This window comes from Anguilla rostrata, chromosome 7, assembly GCF_018555375.3.
Source record: "Anguilla rostrata isolate EN2019 chromosome 7, ASM1855537v3, whole genome shotgun sequence".
Taxonomy (NCBI): Eukaryota; Metazoa; Chordata; class Actinopteri; order Anguilliformes; family Anguillidae; genus Anguilla; species Anguilla rostrata.
Genome location: NC_057939.1, coordinates 11900894 through 11926222, shown reverse-complemented (window position 1 = coordinate 11926222; position 25329 = coordinate 11900894). Strand labels below are relative to the sequence as shown.

Genomic DNA, 25329 nt, shown 5'->3' with positions numbered 1-25329 from the left:
ATTAAATTCCATACGCATTTGCTGAGAAGCTCCCCTCTGGCTCCCTCCCGCTCGCTCCCTCAAACGTTATCACATGTTCACAATTCTTCAAGCGGCTTGCACAAACTAAACAAGGCTTGAAACTGTTTCGCTCCTCGGGGACGCTATTGTTAAACCTGGCTGATTGACGTCAAAGATTATTCTATTGGAAACAATGTCTGAATTAACCCCAAAAGGAAAAAATTGTATTTGACAAGAACTTCTGAGAAATACCTTCAAGACGTCCTCGAAACACATCCTTTGTGGGAAGTTTCTGCGTGAAGCTTGTGACATCAGATCTACGGCGTTGTCTGTACATTGCACTTCACCATCATCGGGAATACTTGCAAATCCATAGCTTGTATAATACCCCCAGCCCTCTCTCGAAGCACAGTTAAAGTGTAGTTTATGAATCGTTCTCAAAAACACGACAAAGGTAAGTTATTGTATCATTTTTCCACTTTTCTTGGTGTGGCAAGAACTAAGCGCTTCTTTCTAGTTTTTGAATCATAATTTTGCCCATTAGTAGCGCGCGTCTTTGCGCTGGAACACTGAGCTAAATCCGCTGTAACAAATGGTCAACTCTTTACAGTATTTGTATCGGTCGACCATTTCCAAGATGTTTTGTAATTGCGGGTGAGTGCAAGGTCAGTTTTCAGTTTCACATTGAACAATGACCAATTAATTATATTTCCATACTGTGTATTTAAGTCACGTTTCGGGTAATTTTGCTTTGATCATTGCCTTTATATCTTGGCGTCTTATTTTTCCTAGTTTTAATTGGTGAATATCCACCTTTACTTGGTTAATATTGGGGAATATTATGTATTTGTTGTGTTAAAACCACTACGTTTTTCATAAATACTATTACAGTTTTTAATTTTATTATTTACATTAGTAAGACTGTTGTGGTTACTCTTAAGGGTTTAAGAATAGCTTGGTTATGAAGGGTGGTCTTCTGTGTTGGAGCTTTAGTGGGCATCGGCTAAATATGCATGCGCTAATTAAGCAAAGTGCGCGTGGTCAGGGATACAGAGCTGGTTGTCATGACGTCTGACCCTTAAAAGCTATTCACATCTATTAAACAACCATATATGAGTGTCCGGCTGTCTACCAACTGTGGTGTTTCATACATGTATGGCGCCTTGTAAATGCTGAAATTATATTTGGAATGCGGAATTTACATGTTTTTTTATTTATTTTATTTTTTAATTTTTTTACAGAGGTAGAGAGCTAATCAGATAATATGGGAAAATGAATAACTGAATGTAGTTTTTAGAGCACAACCATTTTTCTGTACAGTTTGTTGAAAATTAGTTTATCATGCTGAGATGTGAGTCGTCTATTATATATGTATTTAAACCTTTATACAGTATGCTCGACAAGAAACCTTTTTTTAAAAAAAGGTATAAACTTCATTTCCATGTACATTGAAAGAATTTATGTAATCCCGGTCAACTGTTGATCCTAATTATAAAAAGGATTACTTGAGGAATTCCAGTGTGTAGGCATCAAAATCCCATAAAAGTGTGGTAGTTACATGCATTTACTTGTGAACCAGATTGTATACTTTAGACCAGTGTTATGAAAATATGGTTTTTTTTATTTGCCTGTATGTACAGTAATGAAAGGCCATTAATAAGTGACATATAGTTTATTTATTGATGTATTAAGAATAAAAGATTTGGCCAGGGCAATTGGTTTGTGACTCATTCTACATTTTGAAAAGTCATACCTGTAATTAAATCTTAGAAGTACCGGAAATACTCAAAATACTTGAAGATAATTGCAGTCTTTAACTAATATGTACTTGAACACAATAGCCTAAAATACTGTATATCACCAATTTCATAGAAGAAATCAAATACCCCTCTCTGTATACACACACACACACACACACATATATATATATGTATATATATATATAATTGATTTTGAAAGAGGGTTCCTTATTGCAGTATGGATGGCAGGAGCTTCAGTCATGAATGCTCAGCTGGCTTATGTTTCAATAGGAATGTATTAAAGTGGACATCAAGGACTAAAGTGACATCTGCATTTAGATCTATGGGAAAGACATGTGTAATCAAACCTTACTGACTTCCTGCCAGCACCATAAACACAGTCTGTTTTCCTTCGGGGATCTGATAAGCGACACACTTCTGTAAACCACCTCACTCATACATACATACATCATTTTTTTTCAAAAGGGGTCTGTGTTTCCATAAGAAAAAAAAAAAATCATTATGTGCATGCCACAAAAGCTGGGCTTCAAATAGCACAAACCTGATGTCAGAATCAATTCTCATGTTTCTTCTTCTTGCCTTGGTGTGATGTGCGTGTGACTTTTCTTTGTTCCGACTGGTCTTTGTATTCCCGCGCTATTGATTACGTCAGCAGTCTTTTGTGGAGTCCACATTTTGCCCATCCTTAGTTCCAGTGTCAGTAGTCTCTGGTACTTTATCTATTGGATTTAATTTATGTCTTTCAGTAACAACGCTCTAGGTGTAGGAGTACTGCATATATCATTTTTTTACCATGTAGAGGTGTTGAGTCTGAGTCTGACAAGTGAGCCTTTTCAGAACTACTGTCCTTTGGACAGCTTCAGATTGGCTTAGTTTAATTCTGCAGTTTCACAGGACACTTTTTCTTCCGGCTTCACCGTAAGACGGCAACAAATCCAAGCAGTCAGCACTACGCTTTGAAACAACTGAGCAAGCTAAATCTCAATTACCTGGATAAATAAGCATTATTAGTTCCAAACCATGATTCTCCATAGTAATTCAGCTGGGGTTTTAATTGATGCGTCTGTTTTTATCAATGGGTTGAGATCTTTGATCTCTGCCACTGCATTAGGCTACATGGAGGGGGAAGCTCATTTTAGCTGATTGTCTTGATTATTAAGCATCTCACACTGATGACCTCATTCAGCTCTGCCCATAGAGTTTATTTTCTTCATTCATACGCATGTGTTTCCTGAGCTGTGGTTGCACAAGGCTACAGCTACAGCCCACTCAGGGATACAGTGCTGTAGTTATGCGTTCTGCCAGCAGGGGTAATGCAGTTATGTCACTGTTATTTTGGCCGCTGTGTGACTTGAGATTTCATTTATTTTTTGCATTTATTGAAGAGGAGAAATCCTCATATCCTCCGTTTGGTGGGATGTTAGCCCAATTAGCATCATGGTAACTGCCTTTTATGCTTTGGGTAGGTAGGTAAATGGGGAAGATGCTTTGAATGGCGTGAGCAATCTCTTAGGAATTACCAGGGACAGGGCCCTGTAGAGAAGAAGATCCCACCTGCTTGTCAACCTCCTCGGGACCTCGGCCCATCTTAATCTCTGCTCGTAGAAAAACGTGCCATTTCAACGGGAGGGCTTCCCGAGGCGATACCCTTCCATATGAAAATGGCACATGGCTTTTAGAGAGCTGGACCAATGGCTCCTTATCCTGAAGCAGGAGTCATCCCACTCTGTAGAAGACACAATGTCGTGCACATACATGTAGTTCAGTTATGCTTCACCTGTGGAGTTTCCAGGGGTCTGTACAGGCATACTATATGTAAGGGCATGCCCAGGGGACCTCCCTATGATGGTGGCCAGAAAGGGCAATAAAACAAAACAAAAAAAACTCTCGATGAAACATCGTCCACTCTTTCCTTTTCGGCTCTCACCCATCACGTACCTCGTGCCTCTCTTACCACCGTCGTTTACGATGCAGTGCCACTTACGAGACCCAGCATTAAAGTCGGAGGCTGCTAAAACAAACGCAGCTTGTTTAATTTATGAGTGTTACCCAAAGTTACCCATCCCTGGACAAAGGCCAGATGATGCATCACCTCCTTGGACCTGTGTTCTACACTGCCAACACGGAGTGAACTTTTTTTCACCAACAAAGATGGACATGTGGACGTTTTTCTGTCCACACTTAGAGAACACCTACTTAAGACTGTGACATCTGAGCATAGCCACTTAGCCATCCACGTGGACCTATGCATTTTTTTACAATGAGTGTAACTGTACGCATTTCTTTTGATAATGAGCTGAAAATGCACTGATGCGCTAGACTGTCTGTACAAGATACGCAGACCACAGGAGGCCATATCACCTCGCGCTCATTATTTCTCTCTGAGTAACCTGTCTTTTTTCTTATAATGAGACGGATCTATGCATGTGGTTCGTATTTAGTAATAATGAATTCAAATGTGACATTGTATCCCATTTTTAGTATTTGATTATTTCACCTGTACGCATTCTTCATTGTCTCAGGGCGTGGCATGATGTGCGTTGGTCTGCTTAGGCCCTGTTCATACTTCCCTCTGTTCACACACTCATTGTTCTTTTCTTCCCTACGTGTGCTAGCTTGAGCTCCCACTCTCCGACCAGCTGTTCTACACACATTAATATTACCTTCTGGTTACCTCGTATTATTGCTTACCTTCGCTTTCCTTGTAAATAATAAACCCCTTTAATTTATAAAATTGATGAAGCCATTCTATTCAGAGAATAAAACAGCTTTAGTAATAGATTACATTCCTAATACGTATTGGTAGTAAGTATTATTGCAAGGGTTTTGTAATTCCAATTGATTTTCCATTAATATTGTACTTTTAATAATTATTCCAAAATGATGGCTTAAGAAATTTTATGAGTCTGATTACTACATTTTGGTGCCCAGTATAAGAAGTAGTGGTGTATCGCCTATATAAGCATGTTCATAACGTTGCAGATACATTTCGCCTAATGACCTCTCGCCATCATTGTTGGTTGATAGGACCATAATTACACTGGTAACTACAAAGGATTCACATGCCTCAATTATCTCTTTACAGGGGTGCATGCATCAATGCCAAGAAATTGTATTAGGGAAACTTCACCCAAGGAAAAGGATATCTTTCTGTGGAGCATGGAACCTCTTTCCAAGGAGGGATGGTCACCTGGAAATGGACCCTCAGCATCCAGGGGCCAGCGCCCCTGTTGCTCTAAACTAAAGGTATGGGGACAGATTTGTCCAGTCTGTGAGAACTTTCTGCTATCCCTTCCCCTTCTCACCTGCTCTACTATAAAACTGTTCTAGTGTATTGCCCTGGTGTCTGATTACTACCCCACAGTCCACACCCACTATGGGTGGACAGGAGGAGGTGATGGTTTTGGGTGTGCACGCTGTTATAAGAATGCTCAGCGCCCTGGTTCACAGCTTCCAGGGTGAAAATGCTTCTATAAAACGCTAGCGACTGACTCAGGTATACACTTTTTGCGGTTTCCGGCAGGTACTGGAGACAGTGCATCGGTCTGTGCTGCGTCACTTCCTGAAACAAGTCCTATTCCGTCACCGTTCATGCTTTTTCTGTGCCTGACACTGGGAACGTGGGCATTCCACAAGGACACAAAAACCCGAAAACCTCAGCACATTCAGTACCCCGATACAATATGAAATGAAATGGGAAATGAAGGTTATCCCTGCTATTGTAATGATATAGTATAGCTATGTAGCTGTGATTTGTTCACTATGGTGGGTGGGCTTGGACGGCCTTTGGCTTTTTATCTCAAATATGGCAATTATAAGCAAAATGACAGAAGTGATTTCTTTGCCCCTGAAAATATGCAGTGCTGGTATGTGGTGAGGTATGCAGTGAGGTGTGCGGCATTGGTTCAAATAATGGAGAGTTTCTGGCATACCAGAGGAATGACAGGGCACATCATCCTTCACCTGTTTACTATTTCCTGTGACTGGCCATGTCCACAGTACCATTATAATCCCCTTAACCCCCCCCACCCCCCCCCACCCCACCCCACACACACACACAGAATCTCAGGTTCAGACCAGTCACAACCAGATGATCTACAACAGGAGAAGGGCGCGGAGAACACTCCGGAAAGTGAAAATCGTTCCGCTCCGGCTTCAGTTTTTTGATCGCCCTGCACGGTGAACAAATACACATCCCCCGGCGAGCTGTTTAATGGTGTGATTCAATGGTAGTTTTTCTGCCTCCCCCACTGCTTATGGCTCACACTGGGTCAACCGCTCGTGCTTTTGGAGAGTAAGAAGGTGTGAGGGAGTTGGGGCAGTTGAGTGGGGTTCTGTTTCATGTTCAAAGTCGCCCGAGCCCAGTGGGTCAGTGAGTAGGGGCCCCTCTCTCTCACCAGCGCCCACAGCGCATGGGGACCCTGGTGCCGTCTGGTCCCTGCAAGCCTCTCCGGATAGGGGGACATTTCCTGGGGCCAGAACCTGCGAACTGAACACATGAAAATGTTTCCCAGCATAAATTACGACCGGGTGGCGGAAAAAGCAAACCCCGGAGCTTTCCGTGGTGGATAATGAATAGGAATGCGTCCCAACCCCGATTTTAAACGTGTTGCTTAATGATGTGAATGTTCATAGAATGCAAAGCTCCTTGAACGACTTGCTGTCTGTGTGAGTTGCGGTGAACTGTAAGCCGTGTCAGATTCCAGTGAAATGCAACTCGATGAAATTTGTACCCAAAAGAACTGGTGTGCGCCAAAACTTGATGCTCTGACATTTTGGAAGTCCGGTAAGCCCAGGGTATGGTAAGCGAGTGTTTTATTTTATTTCTTGCTTTAATGAAAAAGTATGGCAGGTTGTGTTTATTTTTTTATGAAAGAGAAGTCACTCAGAATAAAAGTGGAAAACACATTGTACTGTGCACCTACTGAACCCTTTTCTAGACTCTAGCCTTATTGAAAGGCCTGGAGGATATTTCAGAGCCAGTAAATAGTCCCCACATTATGTTTGGGCTCCTGTAGATGAAACCAGAATAGAGGGCTTGTTCTTACTGCTGGATTAAACAATAATGAAAAAAGCTTCTCAAAGAAAGATAATCTGCTTTTAAAGCAACTAAATTCACACACACACACGCACACACACACACACACATGTGTATATATACAGTGCAGTACATATGTATTTTGACACAATTTTTGTTGTTTTGGCTCTGTACTCCAGCACACTGGATTTGAAATCAAACAATGAATATGAAGTTTAAGTACAGACTTAAAGTCAGCTTTAATTTGTATGTAATTACATCAATATCAGGTGAACCATGTAGGAAGTGCAGCCACTTTTATACATAGCCCCTCCCCCATTTTGGTGGACCAAAGTAATTGGACAAATTATCATAATATTAAACATTCATCATATTTAGTGCTTGGTTGCAAATCCTTTGCCTTTGCAATGTCCATCGACGTCACCAAAACTGGAAACACGTGTAACCGTCCAAATGCGTACGGACTGTACTGTATGTGTGGTGTGTGGGCACGTATGTGTGTTTGTGTATTTGTAGAACTTTTTAACTGAGAAGGTCATGGTTTAGCGCTCCTTTCAGCAATAATATAACGAGTCTCACAGTTTGGCTCCTTTCTTAACACCCGTGGGGATTTCCCCCCCCCCCCCCCTCCTGAAATGTGAATAGGAACGTGCCGTGTGCACGTGAGGCTTACGTTGACTGTTCGAAAGCACACTGTACTTTTAGACAAATGTATTGCCTGTGAAAAGGGCATTTGTACAAAAAAAAAACGGCTGAAGTGACTGAACGGAGCGCCCGAATGAAAGGGCGCGTTCTGATTCGTAACGCGGCTGTTCAGGGCCACGCAAGGCGGGCCAAGCCAGCGCCGTTTCCCCCGTGTGTGGAGACGCTGGAGGGTTTGCCTTGCATCGCGTTCAGTGGGAGATATGTTGACTGACAGGTCGCAGACCTCTGACCTCCTGTTTTTGCCGTAGAGCATGGAACATGGCATGGCGAAGACAACGTTTGTAGGAGTTTCACACCACTCACCCTGCTGCTAGAAGTAATGTTACGAAGTACCTACTAGTGCATTATGGGTATACCTTACTACGACATAGTTTATTCCCTGATTTGGGATGCCCAATTGTATTTGTAGGCATGTGCCACTGCTACAGTGTCCCCTCTTAATTTGGGAGGGGCACATACTAGGACAAGCATCCTCCAAAATGCACTTTGTCAGCCACTGTTTCTTGTCTTGACACAGTCTGCCAGCTGAGCTGTGCAATTACTGGCCTGTAGGAACGGCGAATGTCACAACTGGCACGCGCGTGCGCTCACACGACCAGAAGAGAAGAGTGAGTGTGTGAAGATGTCCTGTCACCTGCCCTGTCCGCTGAAACCCTCCCTCCCTGTACAGTACACGCTAATTATGCCACGCCAGGTCACACTGAGCACTGGCCCATAACACAGAACTTTCACCTTCTAACGGCAGGGCACTTTAATATTCCCCCCGTGATGCAGAATGAGACTTTCACATTCCGATAGTATGTGAAAGTCTCATGGAAATGTTACTCCGCCACACCGTGGCAACAAATAGAATCCTTGTATTTCACCCTCAGAACATTGGTGTTGAACTTGGGGAAAACATTCCCAGATTGTAAAACTTTTGGATCTTTGCCTGGACATGTAACAACCCCTGTAAATGTGCTTTTTTTACGATGTCATATTTTATGCTACATTTTTGTTAGCTGTGCATACTGTCAAGCAGAGTGACTGATTCTCTCTCTGCTTTGTGTGCTTTGTGACATCATCGGTTGTGCTGATATTCTGCATTCTATCACTGAACAGAAGCAGTGTAGTTCTGTTGTTTAATTGCTTCTGGCAATAGTTGCTCCACCAAGCATTTACAAGAGCACAGGGAATGCTGGGAAATGTTCATGTTTGAATTTGAGACAGGGATTGGGTGCATGTATTTCTCCCACCAATAAGGTTACAGCTTTCACAGAACATTTAATGAGATATAACTGCTGGCTCAGAGGAAATGGTAGCAAGCAATAATTAAGATCTGTTCCATTGATATTTAGGCAGAATTCACTTGAGTATAAGCTTAATTTAGATTGGTGGTTCAATGCAAATGAGCTTCATTAAGACTTGCTGTGCATTTCAATTTCTGCTCTTGGTGTAAATTGATGCTGCGTTTGCCTGTGCCAACAAACAAGCCATATTACTTAATTTCTTTCAACAATCAAAAGAATGGTCATGGAAGTGAGAATCTAATTTAAAATGAAAATGGCTGAATCCAGCAGTTTCAACTGCTCTCGCTGCTGCTTGTTTAATACATAAAAGAATTGGCATCAAAGGTTAAAACATCCCAATTATGCAACATCAAGTTATTTTATTGCCATATCAGTAAAAACTGAGTGGGATTTGTTGCAGTGGAGCTCGAAAGTCAAGACAAACAGTCACACAGTTCACACAATGCACACATGTCAAATAGATTTGATTTAATTCTTGTCAAAGATATACAGTAAATTATCCATGAAATCGCTACTTTCTTAGCATAGTGCAAGACTTTGTTAACAAAGTTAGTAGAAATCCTAGATTAGAGACCATGTGTATTATTTAACCCTATTTATTTTGGCCCACTTCAGAGAAATATCAGTACTTCTCAACTCCAGGTCCTGCGGACAGCAGTGTCTGCAAGTGTTTGCTCCAACTATGCACTACACCACCAGATTTCACTAACTTCCTGACAGTGGCTGTTGCTGAGGTGAAAATAAAATGTAATATAATTTACATACAATGTAAATAATTCCACATGAGCAACTTTTTACATGAAGTTGACTTTACTCAAGTACTGCATTTAAGTAACTCTTCAACAAATTTTTTTTTTGTTAAATTCTGAACTGTAGGCAATTCCATTTGAAATACTATTGTACAATGTAATACTGCAGTATCAATTGTATCCTCCAGATACTGCAAGTGCAATTGCAGTAGCACGGGGATATGGGAGGAGATTTGCGCAAACAGGAATTACTGAAATAAAATAGCACTCTAATTTAAGACTGCAGAAACCGTAGCTGTAAATTACCTGCCAGGCGTGTGAAACAGAATGAAGGAATGACTAAGAAAATCTTGCAATGATTTCAGACAGAAGAAGAAGAAAAAAACAGCAACGTGATGTGTGTCAGAAGAGCCTGGATTTGTCATCTGCTCCCAATTTCTGAATTAAGCATTTCCAGTTTAGGGTCAGTCAATTAGCCAAAAGGCTCCCGTGCTTGGAGGGGGCCAGAATAGTCCAGCGCCCACTGGCTTGTGTCCTATGAGGGGGGGGGGGGGGCTCTGTGTGGGGTGTTGAAGCCTCCTCAGTCAGCGAAAACAGTGAATGGCACCATGGACCGTGACCAGGGCACTCTGACCTAGTTTGAATCTGTTTGAATTTTGCAGAAACCGTAGAAACAAGGCCGGTATTCTTCGCAACCTACCGCATGCCCAGATGGAGTTACCAGAGATAATTGATTGTTTTCCTGGCAGAAGCGGGGGGGCGCTGGCCGGCGTTGTCGGCGACCTGCGGGGTGGGGTTAGTTACGATGCCGGTCCTTACCGGTCTCTGCCGTGCTTTTCTCTCGTGTTCCCTCCTTAATTTCGGCCTTAATTGATGACATTGATATGAAATGGCAGGAGGTGTGAAAGAACTAAGCTAAACATGAAAGTGTCGCCTGGCATCTGAACTAGTGAGGCCTCAAAATTGGTTTTTCACATTTATGACCCGCTGGTTTGAACTGAAAATAGGGCTTTGCTGTGCACAGCTAAACCGTCTTGATTGGTTCAGTGTACCAGTCAGTAGCTTCACTTGCCGCTTTGTTTCTCACATTCACACCGCAGTTTCTCATCACTAATGAAGAACCGCTTTCTGCTACCCGTTCTCCTCAGAACTAACATCACAGGACCTGAGATTCCCCGTCTGCATTTCATAATACTGACCTGTTTTAGCGGTCAGAAACTATAAAGGAAATATAACTGCCACATGCTGTGGCGTTTGAAAATCTCCGATGTACTTTCTGTAATTTGTCCCGAGCTTTCTTCTGATGAATAAAAATCCTCATGTGACCCCAGAAAAAAAAGGTTATCCTTATTTCCCCTGGGGTGAGCATGTGGTACTGCAGCATGTGTGACCCTCTAATTGCAGCTTTGGCTTCAGATCCATGGACCCACTCTGATACTAGAGGCATGGAGGGGGGTGTCTGGGTTCAGGCTATCAATAGATATTGACATAAGAAATTCCATCTAGAACTGTGTAGAATTACTGGACTTATGCTGAATAATTAGGGCCCTATGGTTTGCACTTCGTGGAGAACCTTGTGCAGAATCACAGGACTCAGTAATAAACATGGAAATGCGTTTAAATTGAAAGGGCGCACTGCAGGACACCGCACATTATCATGTTCTGAAACATGAAAAGGTGATGATGCAATCCACAGATTAACTGCCCTAAACTCATGAAAACACCTGTGTCCTCCCAGCTGAATCAAGCTATTGCAACATGTGGAAGCAGCTGCCTACAACTGCACTTAAATGATTGTCATTTAAAAACCATTGTCTCGAGTACCAGAGGAGCTGTCAAACTATTCCGTTTGTGCTCTCGCTTATGTGAATGTGATAATATTTATTTCCCCCGTCAGGCTGTACGCTGATTTGCAAAACAAACCTACCTGTGTAATTCAGAGCTGCATTACGCACAGGTAACTGTGTCTTGCTTCGTTGCTGGCAGTGACGCAGTACTAACAGCTGTTCCACAGTGGAAGCTTTCTCTGCCTGCGGTGGATGAAGCAGTCAGTAGGCCGGGCACATCGTCAGCTCGTCTTGTCCGTCCCGAGTTTGCTTTTCTCCCCCCCGGTGATTTGTTGGACCTGCGGCTTGCTGCATTGTTGAGTTATGCGCCGGGGCCGGTGGGGAGTTCTGAGCCTTGTGTGGGACGAGTTCACCTAGCTTTTTCCTCAGAGCCCTGCTTCAGACTCTCTCCTAGGCCTGTGCGTGAGGGAAGCACCGCTGACGTCCGATTGCAGACACACGGCTGTGCTATAAAGACAGCATACAAGAGACTGGTACTGGTGAAGGCAAGTTTACAGGGAAACATAGGTCAAAATGACTTTTCTGTTTCGACATACTGAAGAAAATAGACTCCTGCTGATATTTTTGGTATTGCTGGGGGGTGAAGGTTTTGTTTAAAGAACGGTGTCTGACCTCCAGATGTTTCTCATGAAATTTAGTGATGAATAGACTGTTTACAGTAGCTCCAGTTCAGCTGAAGAAAACATAGTATAAAATGTACAAATCTAAAAATATTAGATAAGTAAAAATAATAAAAGCCAGTTAAAGTAATACAATTTGTTGTGTCTGTTATAATTAGCAAATTATTCAGATGTGGTAATTAATATTCTTCAAAGGTCTGTTGTCAGAAGATTACCACTTGGTACATTGAATAGCTGACTCCAGTCATCAGAATGGAATTTTTTCTTGGGGTGCGATGGATTAAAGTTGTGAAATATCGCAACCAGCCAGGCTATACAGTACCTTACACAGTTGTAGAATATTTAGTTGTATTCTAAAATCTAATGGGAGTCAATGTAAATGATCCAAAACTAGCAATATCAGTTCATGTATTTTACTGTTAAAATCCAGGACAGATTTTGAATCTCCAAATATGTATTACATGAATAAATTCAAGAGAAATGTGAAAAGGTTTTCTGTATCTGAGTCAGAGTTCATTTCCACCTTGAAGAGATTTATTATTTTATTTATACACACAGTAGCTACTAGCAGAACATTTCACTCCGGAAATACAGTGGTGAAGACATTTAAAAGTGTGCCGGAACAAAAATGATGAATCATGCATCTGAAATAGACATTTATTTTTGTAAAAAATAGCAGTTCACGAAATCCAAAGATCCTTGCGATCCTTTTATGTTCTGCGAAAAGGGAAGTCTGAAGAGCTGTCCTGGTGTATTTGTGAATAAATCCGTACACTCTCCTACTTTAAAAAAAAAAAAAAAAAAGGAAAAAAAGAAGAGTCTTTTGGTGGGATGTCTGGTCGAGGGCAGCTGCTGAATACAGGACTGAAAACAAGGCTCCCCATGCTCACCCAGCACACGTGTGTTATTCTCAACCCTTACAGCAGACCAACATGGACCATCAGCTGTTTCCAATTATCGGTCCTGAGTCACTGCCTGTCTTTGGCTGGATGTGTCAGATGTGCTAGACTTTCCCTCCTAATCCTTACTCTGTCCAGTCTGCCTTTGAGCTGTGCCGCTATGGAAACACGGCTCATGCTTCCTCACGCTCCGGATTTTTGATCTTTTTAGTCTGTATATGTGCATTTCTCTCCGTGACTTTGGTCTAAGCGTAATTTTATATCGCGTTTGAACCTGGGCCATGTTATGGTACATGTCAAAGAAAAAAACACTGGGTTTTTGAAGCTTCTTTCTCTCTGTCTCTTTCTTCTTCTTTCTCCTACTGCTGGGTGCTAAATAAATGGGATCTAAAAGCGAGGTGTGTTTCTCTACTCCCCTTGTTTCTCATTCTCTCTCTCTCTCTCTCGCTCTCTCTCGCTTTCTCTTGCCCAACATGTCATTTTCACTTTTGACAAGGCTTGTCAAAGCAATGTTAAAGAAAGGTAAAAACAAGAAGTTCTGTAAGTTTGAGAATTTCAGAACGATTTACAGTACTGTAGCATCATTTAGAGTTAATTGTATGGTAAACCAATGTTTTTTTTATCCACTATTGTATAAAGTTAAAAAGTGTCTCTCTTTTTCTCTTTCTAGATGTTTCTTGCAGCCTTATCCTTTGCCTATTTTGCTAAGGCCTTGTCTGGAAGCTACTTGAAAAGCACTATAACTCAGCTGGAGAGACGGTTTGATATTCCCAGTTATTTAATTGGAGTTATTGACGGAAGCTTCGAAATAGGTATGTAACATTTCTGTGTGCCACTCCGGTGTCCTTGCAGATTTTTTTTTTTGTTAAGTGTATGGAACATTCTGGGTGGGTGTAAGCACGCATCCAGAATTATTTTGTGTTATCTTTTGTAGAGGACACATGTAGAGAATACATTTAAATCTGTTTCCAAATTACAGTCTTCATAATGAGTCACCGCAGTTAGACTTCAGCAGAAACACTTTTTCAATAGTGTTACTCACATTATACAGTGAGCAAAAATATCTTCTGGTGTAACCACAGATCCCGGTTTATCAAGGTGAGCTCCATTGACAAGTGTTTTGTGCAGAATCAGACCCCCATAAATTACTGATGGACGCGATGTGATGGGCTTTCGTGACCTCTGTAGTAAAATGCCACGCGCTGTCAATCTCTGCACCAGCGAAAGTGGAAACTTTCAGACGTTCTCCAGACAAGAAAAAAAAAAAGGCCTGGTTTTATCTGTGCACTCGTGCACCATTAAAGTGCCTGCTTGCACTGTATGGTCACCGTGTGTTTCAAACCGGCGACCCGATCAGGAGCGTACAGTTCCAGAGGCTGCTCGCTGTCGCCGCATTCACGTTTCAGCCGGCGATGTTTCCATAGGAACAGAGCAGCGGTCCCAGCAACATGGCGGGATTTATTTCAGCCAATTAGGTTAACTAAAGAGTCTGTGTTTTTTTCTTCCCCCATTGGCTGTCACAGCCACATCACCTGTGTCCCCCTGACTGTTCTCATGGCACCAGTCCACCAAGCCCAAGTTTAGGAGGGCCAAATTTGATTTGAGCTTCAAAAGGAGTTTTGCAAATTTCTTTTCAGGTGGAATGCAACTGCACACTAAAAGCTAGAGTTCACACCAAATGTAAAAACAAAAAGATAACTACTTTTCTGTTCAGTCTGCTCTGCTATAGACATTGTTTTCTTTATGCCGTTTTCAAGTGTAACTTAATTTCTTGGTGCTCCAGTGTGGAAGGACCTCACAATTCAGCCAAATGAGCCAACTTTTACGTGTGAACAGTGACTGCCACAAAAGTTATTTAGTGACTGTGGAAAAAAGGGCTACCTTTTGACCCCTTTCAGAGAGCTGTTCACCTCTGGCACCTCCTCTTGGCTGGTGCTCAGTGGTTGTTATGGCTTTCTATGAAAAAGGAAAAGAGCGTGTTAAACCACATTATCCTCACAGTTCAGATTTTGGATTCTGGCCTTTTTGTTGTCATGTTTCTGGTTAGGACCCAGCAGCCAATAGTGGTGGCACAACTGAGATTTTTGGCACAAAAATGGAAGCCTTTTTGGCACTGTACAGAGATCAGCCGTCCTTCTAAAATATTCTCTCGTGCATGTCCCTAGGTAATTTGCTGGTGATAGCATTCGTGAGTTACTTTGGAGCCAAACTACACAGACCAAAGATCATTGCCATTGGCTGTTTCCTAATGTCTATTGGGACATTCCTAATTGCGATGCCGCACTTCATTATTGGACGGTGAGTTGGTCAAAGTTATTAGGATGTAGGCTTTGCTTTCAGACCTCAGACAGCGGATAGAGAATAATCAAGTTAGATTTGTGCCAGTGGACATGTACTGCTGTTGTTTTATAATGCCTTTCAGTTCATAGACTGCTTACAGCTTGACCTTGTTATCTATGTATGTATTTCCCTCTAATTGCATTGATCAGGTTATTTGCTTCCATACATTACTGGATGCAATGAGCTGTGCTGTATGATATAGTTTTATTAGAATATCTGCCTACATTACAGGCAGAAGCATTTAATCAGTACATTCATAAAGGAAATTGCACGCCATGTTTTTACGAATAAATGGTATAGATTAACCATATATTGAAAGAAAAAAAAATAGGATATAAATTACCGAGACCACAGGTGGAATTGTGGAACATCCGTCTTTGCTGCAAGTGTACTCAAATGCGGTCTGCTCCTGTAATTGCTCTTATTTCCTTTAGTGTGTCTAATGGTATCTAATGGTACGTGGTGCTTTCTCCCCTCCCCCGCTAAACAGTCGCATTGGTGTTTTGTACGCAGCTATAAGTTCGAAACATCAATTAGATCTTCAGTGAACTCAACCAATAACCTATCTCCATGTCCAGCAAGCTCACCTGACCTTCTGCCTGCAGGCGACGGGACCCCCGAACTGCCCGGTACAGGTAAGAGGCGTCGCTCCCACTCCCACAATGCAGTGCTACCGCTGTCACGTTTTCTTCAGACGTGGAGCACTGAGCTTACAGTTCATGGGTCTTCTATGTTCAGTCTTTGTATTTTGAGCCTTAACCAGCATGCAGTGGGTGAGAGAAAATCCAGCCAATCCAGAGCCCACACATTCACTCACACATTCACACCTATGGGCAATTTAGAGTCTCCAATTAGCCTGCTGCATGTTTTTGGACTGTGGGAGGAAACAGGGGTACCCAGTGGAAACCCCACAGACATAGGTAGAACATGTAAGCGCCACACAAAAAAGTCCTCGGTAGGGATTCGAACCCGGTACCTTCTTGCTATGAGGCGAGTAGATCAAAAGTCTTTGAGGGAATTTCAGTGTTGCTGCATTGCCTCCACAGAAGTTATTGTCACACTTTCTAGTCATTGCTGCCTGTTTTTCTGTCTTCTGTTCCTCTGTCCGTAGAAGGGTGTGTACGGGAGTCCAGCTTCTCCATGTGGACCTATGTTTTATTGGGGAACGTTTTGCGTGGAATCGGCGAGACCCCAGTGCAGCCGCTGGGAATATCATACATCGACGATTATGCCCGCGAGGAAAACGCAGCCTTCTACATCGGTAATGCCTCCATGTACACAAATTAGCACGTTGGCTAAAGGCTAAATCATCGGAAGTTCTCACTAAAGCAGATGACTACTCATCATACACTGTTAAATTTTGTTGATATCGTGCATTATTTTATTAGTCTATGGATTTGTTCACTTTTTTCTTTTTTGATAAGATTTACATTTTCATGGTTTTACGTTAGCTTTTGTGTTATGACAGATTTACACCACCTATGACACCACCTGTTACACCGCTTCTCAGGCATAATTTTGTGTGGCTTCTCAAAATTAATCTTCATGCAAATATTGTTCAGTTGAACAGAAAACTAAGATTGTCACCTCTCTTGCTATTTTTGCAGTCTGGTTTTGAAACTCATGCTGGCTTATAATTTCTGTGTTTCAGGATGCGTTCAAACAATCTCCATAATTGGTCCAGTTTTTGGCTATTTACTGGGGTCTTTATGTGCCAAAATATACGTAGACATTGGATTTGTTGACATGGGTGAGTCCAAGAGCGAATAAAGGCCTTGTCATACCAGTAACACCATACTTTACAGCTGTTCATGCTAGTATACTGCTTGTATTATGTAGATGCTGTCTCCTAAGCAAAACACCGACTTTACCCTCTGGATCTGCTCCAGAATTTTGTGTTTCCTCCAAACGGAACTGCATAATATCACAAGCATTTTGGCTAACTTGGCCAGCTCTGCACCTGCAGTTGGAAAGCTGCGTCATTGTTTAATCTGGTTTAATGTGCTTTAAACAAACCCAGAAAAAAATACAGCATTTCATTCATTTATATATTTGAATAAACGCCGGTGTCCTTGTGAATCTTAGGGGAAAGACCATACACTGTTTAGAACATAAGGCTGGGCAGTTATACTAATATGCTGGCTCTTCATTGTTCTGGTAGCCATCTTTATTAGCGCATGAAACCTCCCTGAGCATGCTCTGTTGTGTCCCTTTCAGAGAGCATCACCATCACCCCGGGGGACGCTCGCTGGGTGGGGGCCTGGTGGCTGGGGTATCTGATTGCTGGCGTCATCACCCTCTTCTCTGCCATCCCTTTCTGGTTTCTGCCCAAGTCCCTGCCGGCGTCACCGTCCCAGCTGGATGCCAAGTGCTCCCCGGAGCGGTCCTACTTCATCAGTGACTCTCCACACAGAGAGGCCAAGTACAGGCCAGAGGAACCCACCAACTTTGTGGAAATGGCAAAAGGTAAACAGTCACATTTTATCGCTGTTGAACTCATATAACCTCTGTAAGGCAATCCCTGACATTGGGAATCCATCCTGTTTGCCACCGAGGTCACATTAGCCCACCCATGTGAAACAATAGTATACTAAGCATACTTGATGTAGACTTTAATTATACTTCAAGTATTCTTAAGTATGGAATAGTAAACTTCAGGTATACTTCAGCATACTATTTTTTTCACACAGGCTCTCTTGCTGGGCCTTGAGGGCTTGAGCTTTTTGTTTGAAGATTATGTCAGTTACAGGTGGCAGTGTGGAGTAGCGGGTAGTGTAAGGATATCAAATTTTAACCCAAAATTCACAGGTTTGAATCTCTAATGGATGCAGAAGATGTGTGTTTTATCGGAGAGTAGTTCATCTGTGTTAGTCAGTGGAATGTACAGTAAAATACATTTTTAAGTTTATGGTAATACATGACTGTATATGTAAATAATATGCAGTCATTTTAAAATGTACTACTGATCCTCCTCAACCATTCAGTGATTTACATCATGTGAGGCATTATTATTTAACATTATTTAATAAAAAAAAAAATTTTGTACTGAATCTGGCAGTGATTATTAATAGAAATCAAATAAAAATTCTTGTTTTTGCAGAATTTCTACCATCGTTGAGAAGCCTGTTGGGAAACCCCGTATACTTCATTTACCTGTGTGTGACTATCATCCAGTTCAACTCCCTGATCGGCATGGTCACTTACAAGCCCAAATACATAGAGCAACATTACGGGCAGTCGGCGTCGAAAGCAAACTTCCTGATGGGTAGGGCAAGTTCTTAACTCTTTATATATTTAACTCACCCTCTGGCTGTTCGCACAGATGGTTTTTGTGTCCACAGCGACGAGAGCTGGGCGATAACAATGGGACTGCTTGTCAAAAGATGCATGTCTCTGAAGCTGTGCATTGATGTGCATTTTGAATAGTAATATAGATTTTTAAATGGGGGGGGCGTGGTGGATGATACTCCTTTCATCCATGAAACGTATTTTTTTTTACCTCTCCTGGCTTCACCACTTCACTTTAATTGCGTTTGAAATTGCTTTGATGTAAATGAGGGAGTTGATCCCATTTATGAAGCGAGCGTCCTGTCTGCCAACGTGACTGGCGCACAGGCAGTCGGGTACCCTTCTTCCACCGTGTCCCTAAATGTGCGCTGCCCTCGCAGGTGTCATCAATATCCCGGCAGTGGCCCTGGGGATATTCTCGGGGGGTGTGATCATGAAGAAGTTCAAGCTGAGTATCATGGGAGCGGCCAAGTTTGCATTTGGAACCTCCCTCCTGGGCTACTTCCTGTCCCTCTTCTTCTTTGCCATGGGCTGTGAGAACTCCAAGGTTGCAGGGATAACCATATCTTACAAGGGGTAGGTCTGTAGGGAGTCTTGACTAATATTATTATTATTATTATTAATAATAATAATAATAATAATAATAATAATAATAATAACAATAATACATTTCATAGCAAATGGACTGCATTCATTTAGCACTTTTATCCAAAGCACTTTACAATTGATGCCCGTCATTCACCCATTCACAATGGTGAAAGGCAGCCATGCAAGGCACCAGTGAGCTCTTTGGGAGCAGTTAGGGGTTAGGTGTCTTGCTCAGGGACACTTCGACACTCCCAGGGCGGGGGATCGAACCGGCAACCCTCCGACTGCCAGACAACCACTTTTACCCCCTGAGCTATGTCACCCCAGAACTTTCTAGACGACACAAAAGAAAGGTGTAAAACAAATAAGGAATACATTAATAGGTTAGATCTTGAATATTTACACTAACATCTCTTAGCTTTTGGTTCTCGTGTTGACACAGCGAGGCTTCTAATTAAAAACCTAACTAATAATATGTTAATAACTAATATTGCTGGTTAGCATGATGTAGAATTCTGCGATGCTATCAAATGGCTGCTGTTATTGTGCCAAACCAGTGAAGCCTGCTAATAGCATAGCTACGGATAGTTACTATGGCAAATATTAATTTGTGATTCAAAATGATGTATCAGATAAATGTAACTAAGGACCAATTTATTGTCTCCTCCTCTACATGAACTAACGCTAATAGAGTGGATGGAATATCTTACCATGAGAGGGCGCTGTTTGCAGACTGCAACTCTGGGTGCTTGTGTTCTGGGAAGGACTGGGACCCTGTGTGTGGGGAGAATGGGATGACCTACATCTCCCCTTGTCTGGCTGGCTGTCAGTCCTCCAGCGGATCTGGGAAAAGCACAGTAAGGCCACCCTGTCATTCTTCAGATACCTTCATACAGTAGCTATGCATGCATGTGACTGGGTTTCTGTAGTGCAGACATGAATATTCATAGTATTCTAATGTTTATGGAGAATACCTGTATATGTATAGTGACCAAGAAAATAGAAACAGCGGTAGGTAACCTCAAAGGGGTTGGTGTTCCTTTAATTCAGCACCTAACACACGCAGCATGCATGTGCTCTAATTATGGCTGATGTGTGAAAAAAGGCCACTTGAGTGAGTTAAAACGAGAGGTGATTGTTGAGATGTGCTTATGGGAAACTAGCTCCGCTTGCTGATGGTTCATACGGTGAAGTCGGCTTAGAACTCTGAGGAAAAGACATCATCAAAGGGGGACAGTGGGCAGAAGCGCATGTGCCAGGTTAATATGTTCCATGTAAAGCAGGTGAGGAACCACAGGTCAAATGACGAGTAGTAGCAACTTTTGTTAAAAATGGTGCAGGCCAAACACCATAATAAGTGCTTTTACATTGGTGCTTCCATTTTTGGCTGCACCGCAACAGCGAGGCCAGCCCTACAAACGCGAATGTCTGTGACTGACTGACTGACTGACTGACTGAGTGAGTGAGTGATGAAGTTACACCATTGGTTGGCCAGATCACATAAGGGTTAACGTGCATTTTGTTTAAAATCTCTGGAATGTTCCCAATACAAAAACGTCTTTTTTAATATGAGCAATCTATGTTTAAATACATCAAAGTGTTTCACACCAGATTATTATTTTTGTTTGATCTTAAATCCCGACTAGGGTCAAAACAGTTCCTTCACAGTAGTGTTTTTATAACGAAGTACTAGTATTTAAAAATAAAAAAACTACAGGCCAGCACAAATACAAAAACATACTCTTAGTTTCTAAAATTAAAGCATAAGTAGTCTCTTTTGTAAAGCTGGAACTTGAACTGTGAACTTTCCTGAACTTTCCCTCAGAAAAAGGTGAAAAAGTACATATTTATCAGTCCAATGTAAAGGAGAAATAAGGTGAAGCTGAAACATTACTGCTCTTGTGTAGTTATTGGTATGGATTAATACAGATGACCAGAGCAATTTCCAGTGGCAAGATCCTCAAAAGTGAGAAGTTTCAGAAGGATAATAGGAAAAAAAAACACAGTAAAGTTATCAATTAGGAGAAATACCACTACAAAATGGCATAGCTAGTGTAGCTACTATGCAAAAACAAGTCTCTAGTCAAGCAACTATAACGTTTTGCATGTTACAAAATAACACAAGTTCGATGCATGCTTTATGTTGTGCAGTGCTGTTATGTTTTTTGATTGCTGAGGAATTACTTCCAAGCTAGTGACTTACTGGCTACTGTTAGTTGTCAGCCTAATGCCACCCGCAATGAAGCACCAGCTCTTTGTTGCCTAAACCTTGTGTGAGCGTGACTGGGATCCTCGGTCTTCTCGTGCCTGTGCGTGACTGGGATCCTGGGTCTTCTCGTGCCTGTGCTCCCAGGTGTTTGAGCACTGCAGGTGTGTGGCGGCGGCGGCGGCGGTGGCGGCGGCTGCAGCGATTGGCTCGGTGCCCGGGAACCTCACTGCCGCGGTGGGCCACTGCCAGGCCCGGGAGGGCTGCGACCGGGTCTTCCCCTACTTCCTGGCCCTCTCCGTAATCAGCTCCTTCATCATATCGCTGGGCGGTACGCCCGGCTACGTGTTGCTCATCAGGTGAGCTCTGCGGCTGGGTGTTACCGTGGCAACCACACGCGCTCTCGGGTGTGTTGTCGCATTGATAACTGAGGACCAGGCACTTTGCTTCTTTAGGGGGAAAAAAGCTATGGTGGAGCAAGATTTATTGTTGCTAATTGTTATAAAAAGTGACCTGCACTCTTGTAAGTTTTTTGTTTGTTTGAATATAATGTTTTAATTATATTCCTGTGCCAGCTGTGGCCAACCGGATTTTACGGTTCCCCTCTGGGGTTTGGGTAAATTTACCAGCTGTGTACCACTGGGGCGATCATGTTTTAGGCTGTTTTGGAGAATGTTCAAATCATGAGAAACAATCTGAAACCAATCCCACAATGACCAACTAAGTGGTGAGGATAATTCTGTTATGAAAAGTGTGTTGTGTAATACTGTTATAACACAGGTAAGGTAAGAGCACGGTTCATTTCCTTGTTTTTTCATTTTTTGGCTGGACCGCAACAGCGGGGCCAGCCCTACAAACGCGAATGTCTGTGACTGACTGACTGACTGACCGACTGAGTGTGTGATAAAGTTACACCGCGCATGTCTGTGACGTTGGCCGGCTCGGTCCAGCCATATACTAGGTTTTAACCTGGTCTTGTTATGATTAATTTAATAGTCCTCATTTGTGAAATGTTATTTTATTGCACATGAAGACACACACAGATTCATCATTTCCATACGTTTTACAGTGATAATTTTCTTTGTATAGATGCATCAAGCCTGAACTTAAATCCTTCGCGCTGGGTCTACACACATTGGCTACGAGAACCCTAGGTGAGCCCTGAGAAATTTTCAAATAAAGTTTTTAAATAAACTATTTTTAAATTAACATGTGCAGTGATTAATATCAAGTTATATCAACCCTGAATGGTCTGCCAAAGGCTCAGTTTTTGCACACCATCAGCGGTGGAATTCAAACCAATCAGAGCACTGCAGCACGGAGGGAGAGTCAGTTGCTCAGAATCTGCCAGTGATTTATTATGCAATGCGGACTTGTTCTGACTTGCAAGGTTTATTGTTTTTAGCATGCCTGTGTGCTGAAATCTGATTTGATTTTAGCCCCTCGGTACAATTCAAGGAGCGCAGCATAGGAGCAGGGGCTTCATTAAAGGGAAAGGTGCCAAACAGTCCCTCTTCCCATCAGCCCTCCCGTGTTTGAATTAGATGTGGTCTCGGGATTTTGCCAAACAATGGTCTTCTTCTTTGGTTTATGGTCAGCCCAGTCAGTGTTTGACTTTGATGATGCGGTCTTGGGAATTTTGCTAAATGATGGTCTTCTTCTTTGGTTTGTGGTACCACAGCGGGGATCCCAGCTCCTATATATTTTGGAGCGATCATCGACACCACGTGCCTGAAGTGGGGATTTAAGAGGTGTGGAGGGAAAGGGGCCTGCAGGATTTACAACACCACGGCCTACAGGTACCGTCGAGCTGAGGCCAGGCATCTGAGACCCCTCCATTTCTGTCAGTTCTGTACTGTCAGTTACCTGAAACCCCTCCGTTTTTGTCAGTTCTGTACTGTCAGTTACCTGAAACCCCTCCGTTGAAGTACTTTCAGTTGTCTGATACCCCTGTTGTTTCTGTCAGTTCTGTGACATCCCTAAAGTAGTGTCAGTCATTGTGACACCCTTCTGTTAAAGTGCTGTCAGTGACCTGACACTCATTTGAAGATCTTCTACTTAAATTGTACTTAAGAGAACCATATCTCACAAGTATCACAGGAAAGAACATGGTTGGGTTTTGGCTTCTTGAAGAGTTTATAACAATTACAAGAGACAGTCAAATAATTTTACTACCTTTTTAAAACCATTGTGAGGTTTTTCTGTTCTTTTTTGAACATCACTGGGGCACTGCTTTGAAAGGATAGACCTTTGTTGGAGAGTTTGATATGCTGAGACTGAAAAGACTGCTGTTGTCACCCAGAGTTCCCGCTCTCCCTTGCTCTCCCTCTCTCTGCGCCCCCCTGCCACCCGCAGGATAGTGTACCTGGGCCTCACGCTGGGCTTGCGGACCGTCTCCTTCCTCCTGTGCGTGCCGGGGTTCCTGTTGCTGCGGAAACACATCAGGAAGGAGGAGAAGAGCGCTCTGGCCAACGGCGGGTCGGAGGCGGAGTCGCTGAGGAAGGAGGAGGCCAGCTCCCTCTCCCGCGACCAATCCGTGCAGACCCCGGGGTGCGACCCGCACCGGGAGACGCGGTTGTGATTCGCGCAGCGTTCCCACGCGGTCGAAGCGTGGCAGACGTACGGAAGAAAGCCCCGGGTCACGCCGGACGCGTTTCATAGGACATAAATTATATATTTGTACAGGACCTGTGTAGATTATGTGCAAATAAACGAAGGTTGTTTTTAATATAATTGAAATAATTTTTCTTGAATGTATATGCTCTTTTGCAAAAAAAAAAAAAAAAAGGAACTCATTCTTTTGTAGCAAAAAAATTGTTTTGTATTTAATTTTATGAACAAGTATTTGATTTCAAAATAGTGTTTATAGAAACTTGTTTTTTTTTTTTACCTAAGCAATAGCCTAGTTTGTGTATTTTTCTAAGAGCACTGTACACAACATTCTGCTAATGTTATGCAATCTGTTAGTTAGCTGTTTTCCTGTTCCCTCTTATTTTTGGTTTAAATTCAGTACAGTGCTGCAACTGTGGAAATACTCCTCTGCTTTTGCGTGTCCATTAAAAAAAAAGACATTATCCGCGGCAAGTCATTTGTGTACAGGATAACGCCTATTTATGTCTAGGATAGGCCAGTTTACTGCAAGACTTTCAAAGGCCTGTAATTCAGTCACTCAGCAGAAAGATTCTGAGAGCTCTTCATCAGGTCACCTACTAAACAGCCATTACAGACCCCTTAATTCAGGTAATGGGAATCATCTCAATTAGTCTTTTTACTAATAGGGATGCGGTGCATTTGTACCAGCTGGATATCACAGCCCCAGCTTGTTTTGTGATTAGTTGCTTTGTCTGCAGAAGGACTTGTGATGACGCTGCATTCATTCAAAGCAGTAATTTGTTCATTTGCATCAAACGCATTGCGATTGGTCTTAATAACAGCTTTGTCATCGGCAATTAGCTTGTTATTTATTCAGAAAGAGCAGCCACCAGGTCACATGGTGACGGAATTGCGTGCTACCAGTTGCACAGCTGAAAAAACAGAGCAGAGCAGGGCTTTGCCAATATGATATTTTTTCGTAAGACCCAATTTGGCCAAATGAGTCAGTGCTCATCATTAAGTATTCTTATTCTCTGTTCAGTATTATTTGCAGAAGACGGTCAATGTAGTATGTATCACCGCTTTCTCTTATAATCCCATTGTAAATGTTAGTGAAGTGCTGAAGTATGTGACCTAGACAAGCATAATGGAAGTGTCGCAGCGAGTTGTCCAACGTGCAGTGCCGTTACTGAATTGAGATTCTACACTTAAGCCTTGGGAAATACCTCATTGTATCCATATTACCTGATTGTATGCGTGTTTTTGTTGAGATTGTATATACTGAGGCACAAGTGCTCCAAGAGTAATACATTGATTTAAACACATTTGGTGTGTATCCTGACATAACACTTCTTGGTCTGTACATTTTGTTTATATCAAATGTCCTGGGCAGGATAAGCCTCTTCTA

General features: G+C 42.4%; 1 protein-coding gene across 2 annotated transcripts; it reads left to right on the top strand.

Moving 5' to 3' along the window:
• Positions 1 to 23: 23 nt before the first annotated feature.
• slco1c1 (solute carrier organic anion transporter family, member 1C1) lies at positions 24 to 24653 on the top strand. 2 transcript variants are annotated; one of them, XM_064342815.1, is made up of 15 exons: positions 24 to 454; positions 4846 to 5006; positions 13578 to 13719; positions 15073 to 15205; positions 15761 to 15882; positions 16359 to 16508; positions 16899 to 16997; positions 17465 to 17713; positions 18348 to 18512; positions 18916 to 19111; positions 19815 to 19980; positions 21477 to 21688; positions 22419 to 22483; positions 23011 to 23128; positions 23685 to 24653. In XM_064342815.1, the coding sequence occupies exons 1-15, from the start codon at positions 427 to 429 to the stop codon at positions 23908 to 23910; spliced, it is 2232 nt and encodes a 743-aa protein (XP_064198885.1). In that variant the 5' UTR covers positions 24 to 426; the 3' UTR covers positions 23911 to 24653. The 2 variants fall into 2 exon arrangements, with proteins under 2 accessions (XP_064198885.1, XP_064198886.1); XM_064342816.1 differs by lacking the exons at positions 24 to 454; positions 4846 to 5006; positions 13578 to 13719 and having other exon boundaries at positions 15180 to 15205; positions 15826 to 15882.
• The last annotated feature ends 676 nt before the right edge of the window (positions 24654 to 25329 follow it).

Bases quoted from the DNA above. Each gene is read 5' to 3' on its own strand.
- slco1c1 (XM_064342815.1), top strand. From the start codon at position 427: ATGAATCGTTCTCAAAAACACGACAAAG. The intron at 17,714-18,347 runs GTAAACAGTCAC...TTGTTTTTGCAG, and splicing joins CTTTGTGGAAATGGCAAAAG to AATTTCTACCATCGTTGAGA. The intron at 23,129-23,684 runs GTACCGTCGAGC...TGCCACCCGCAG, and splicing joins TACAACACCACGGCCTACAG to GATAGTGTACCTGGGCCTCA.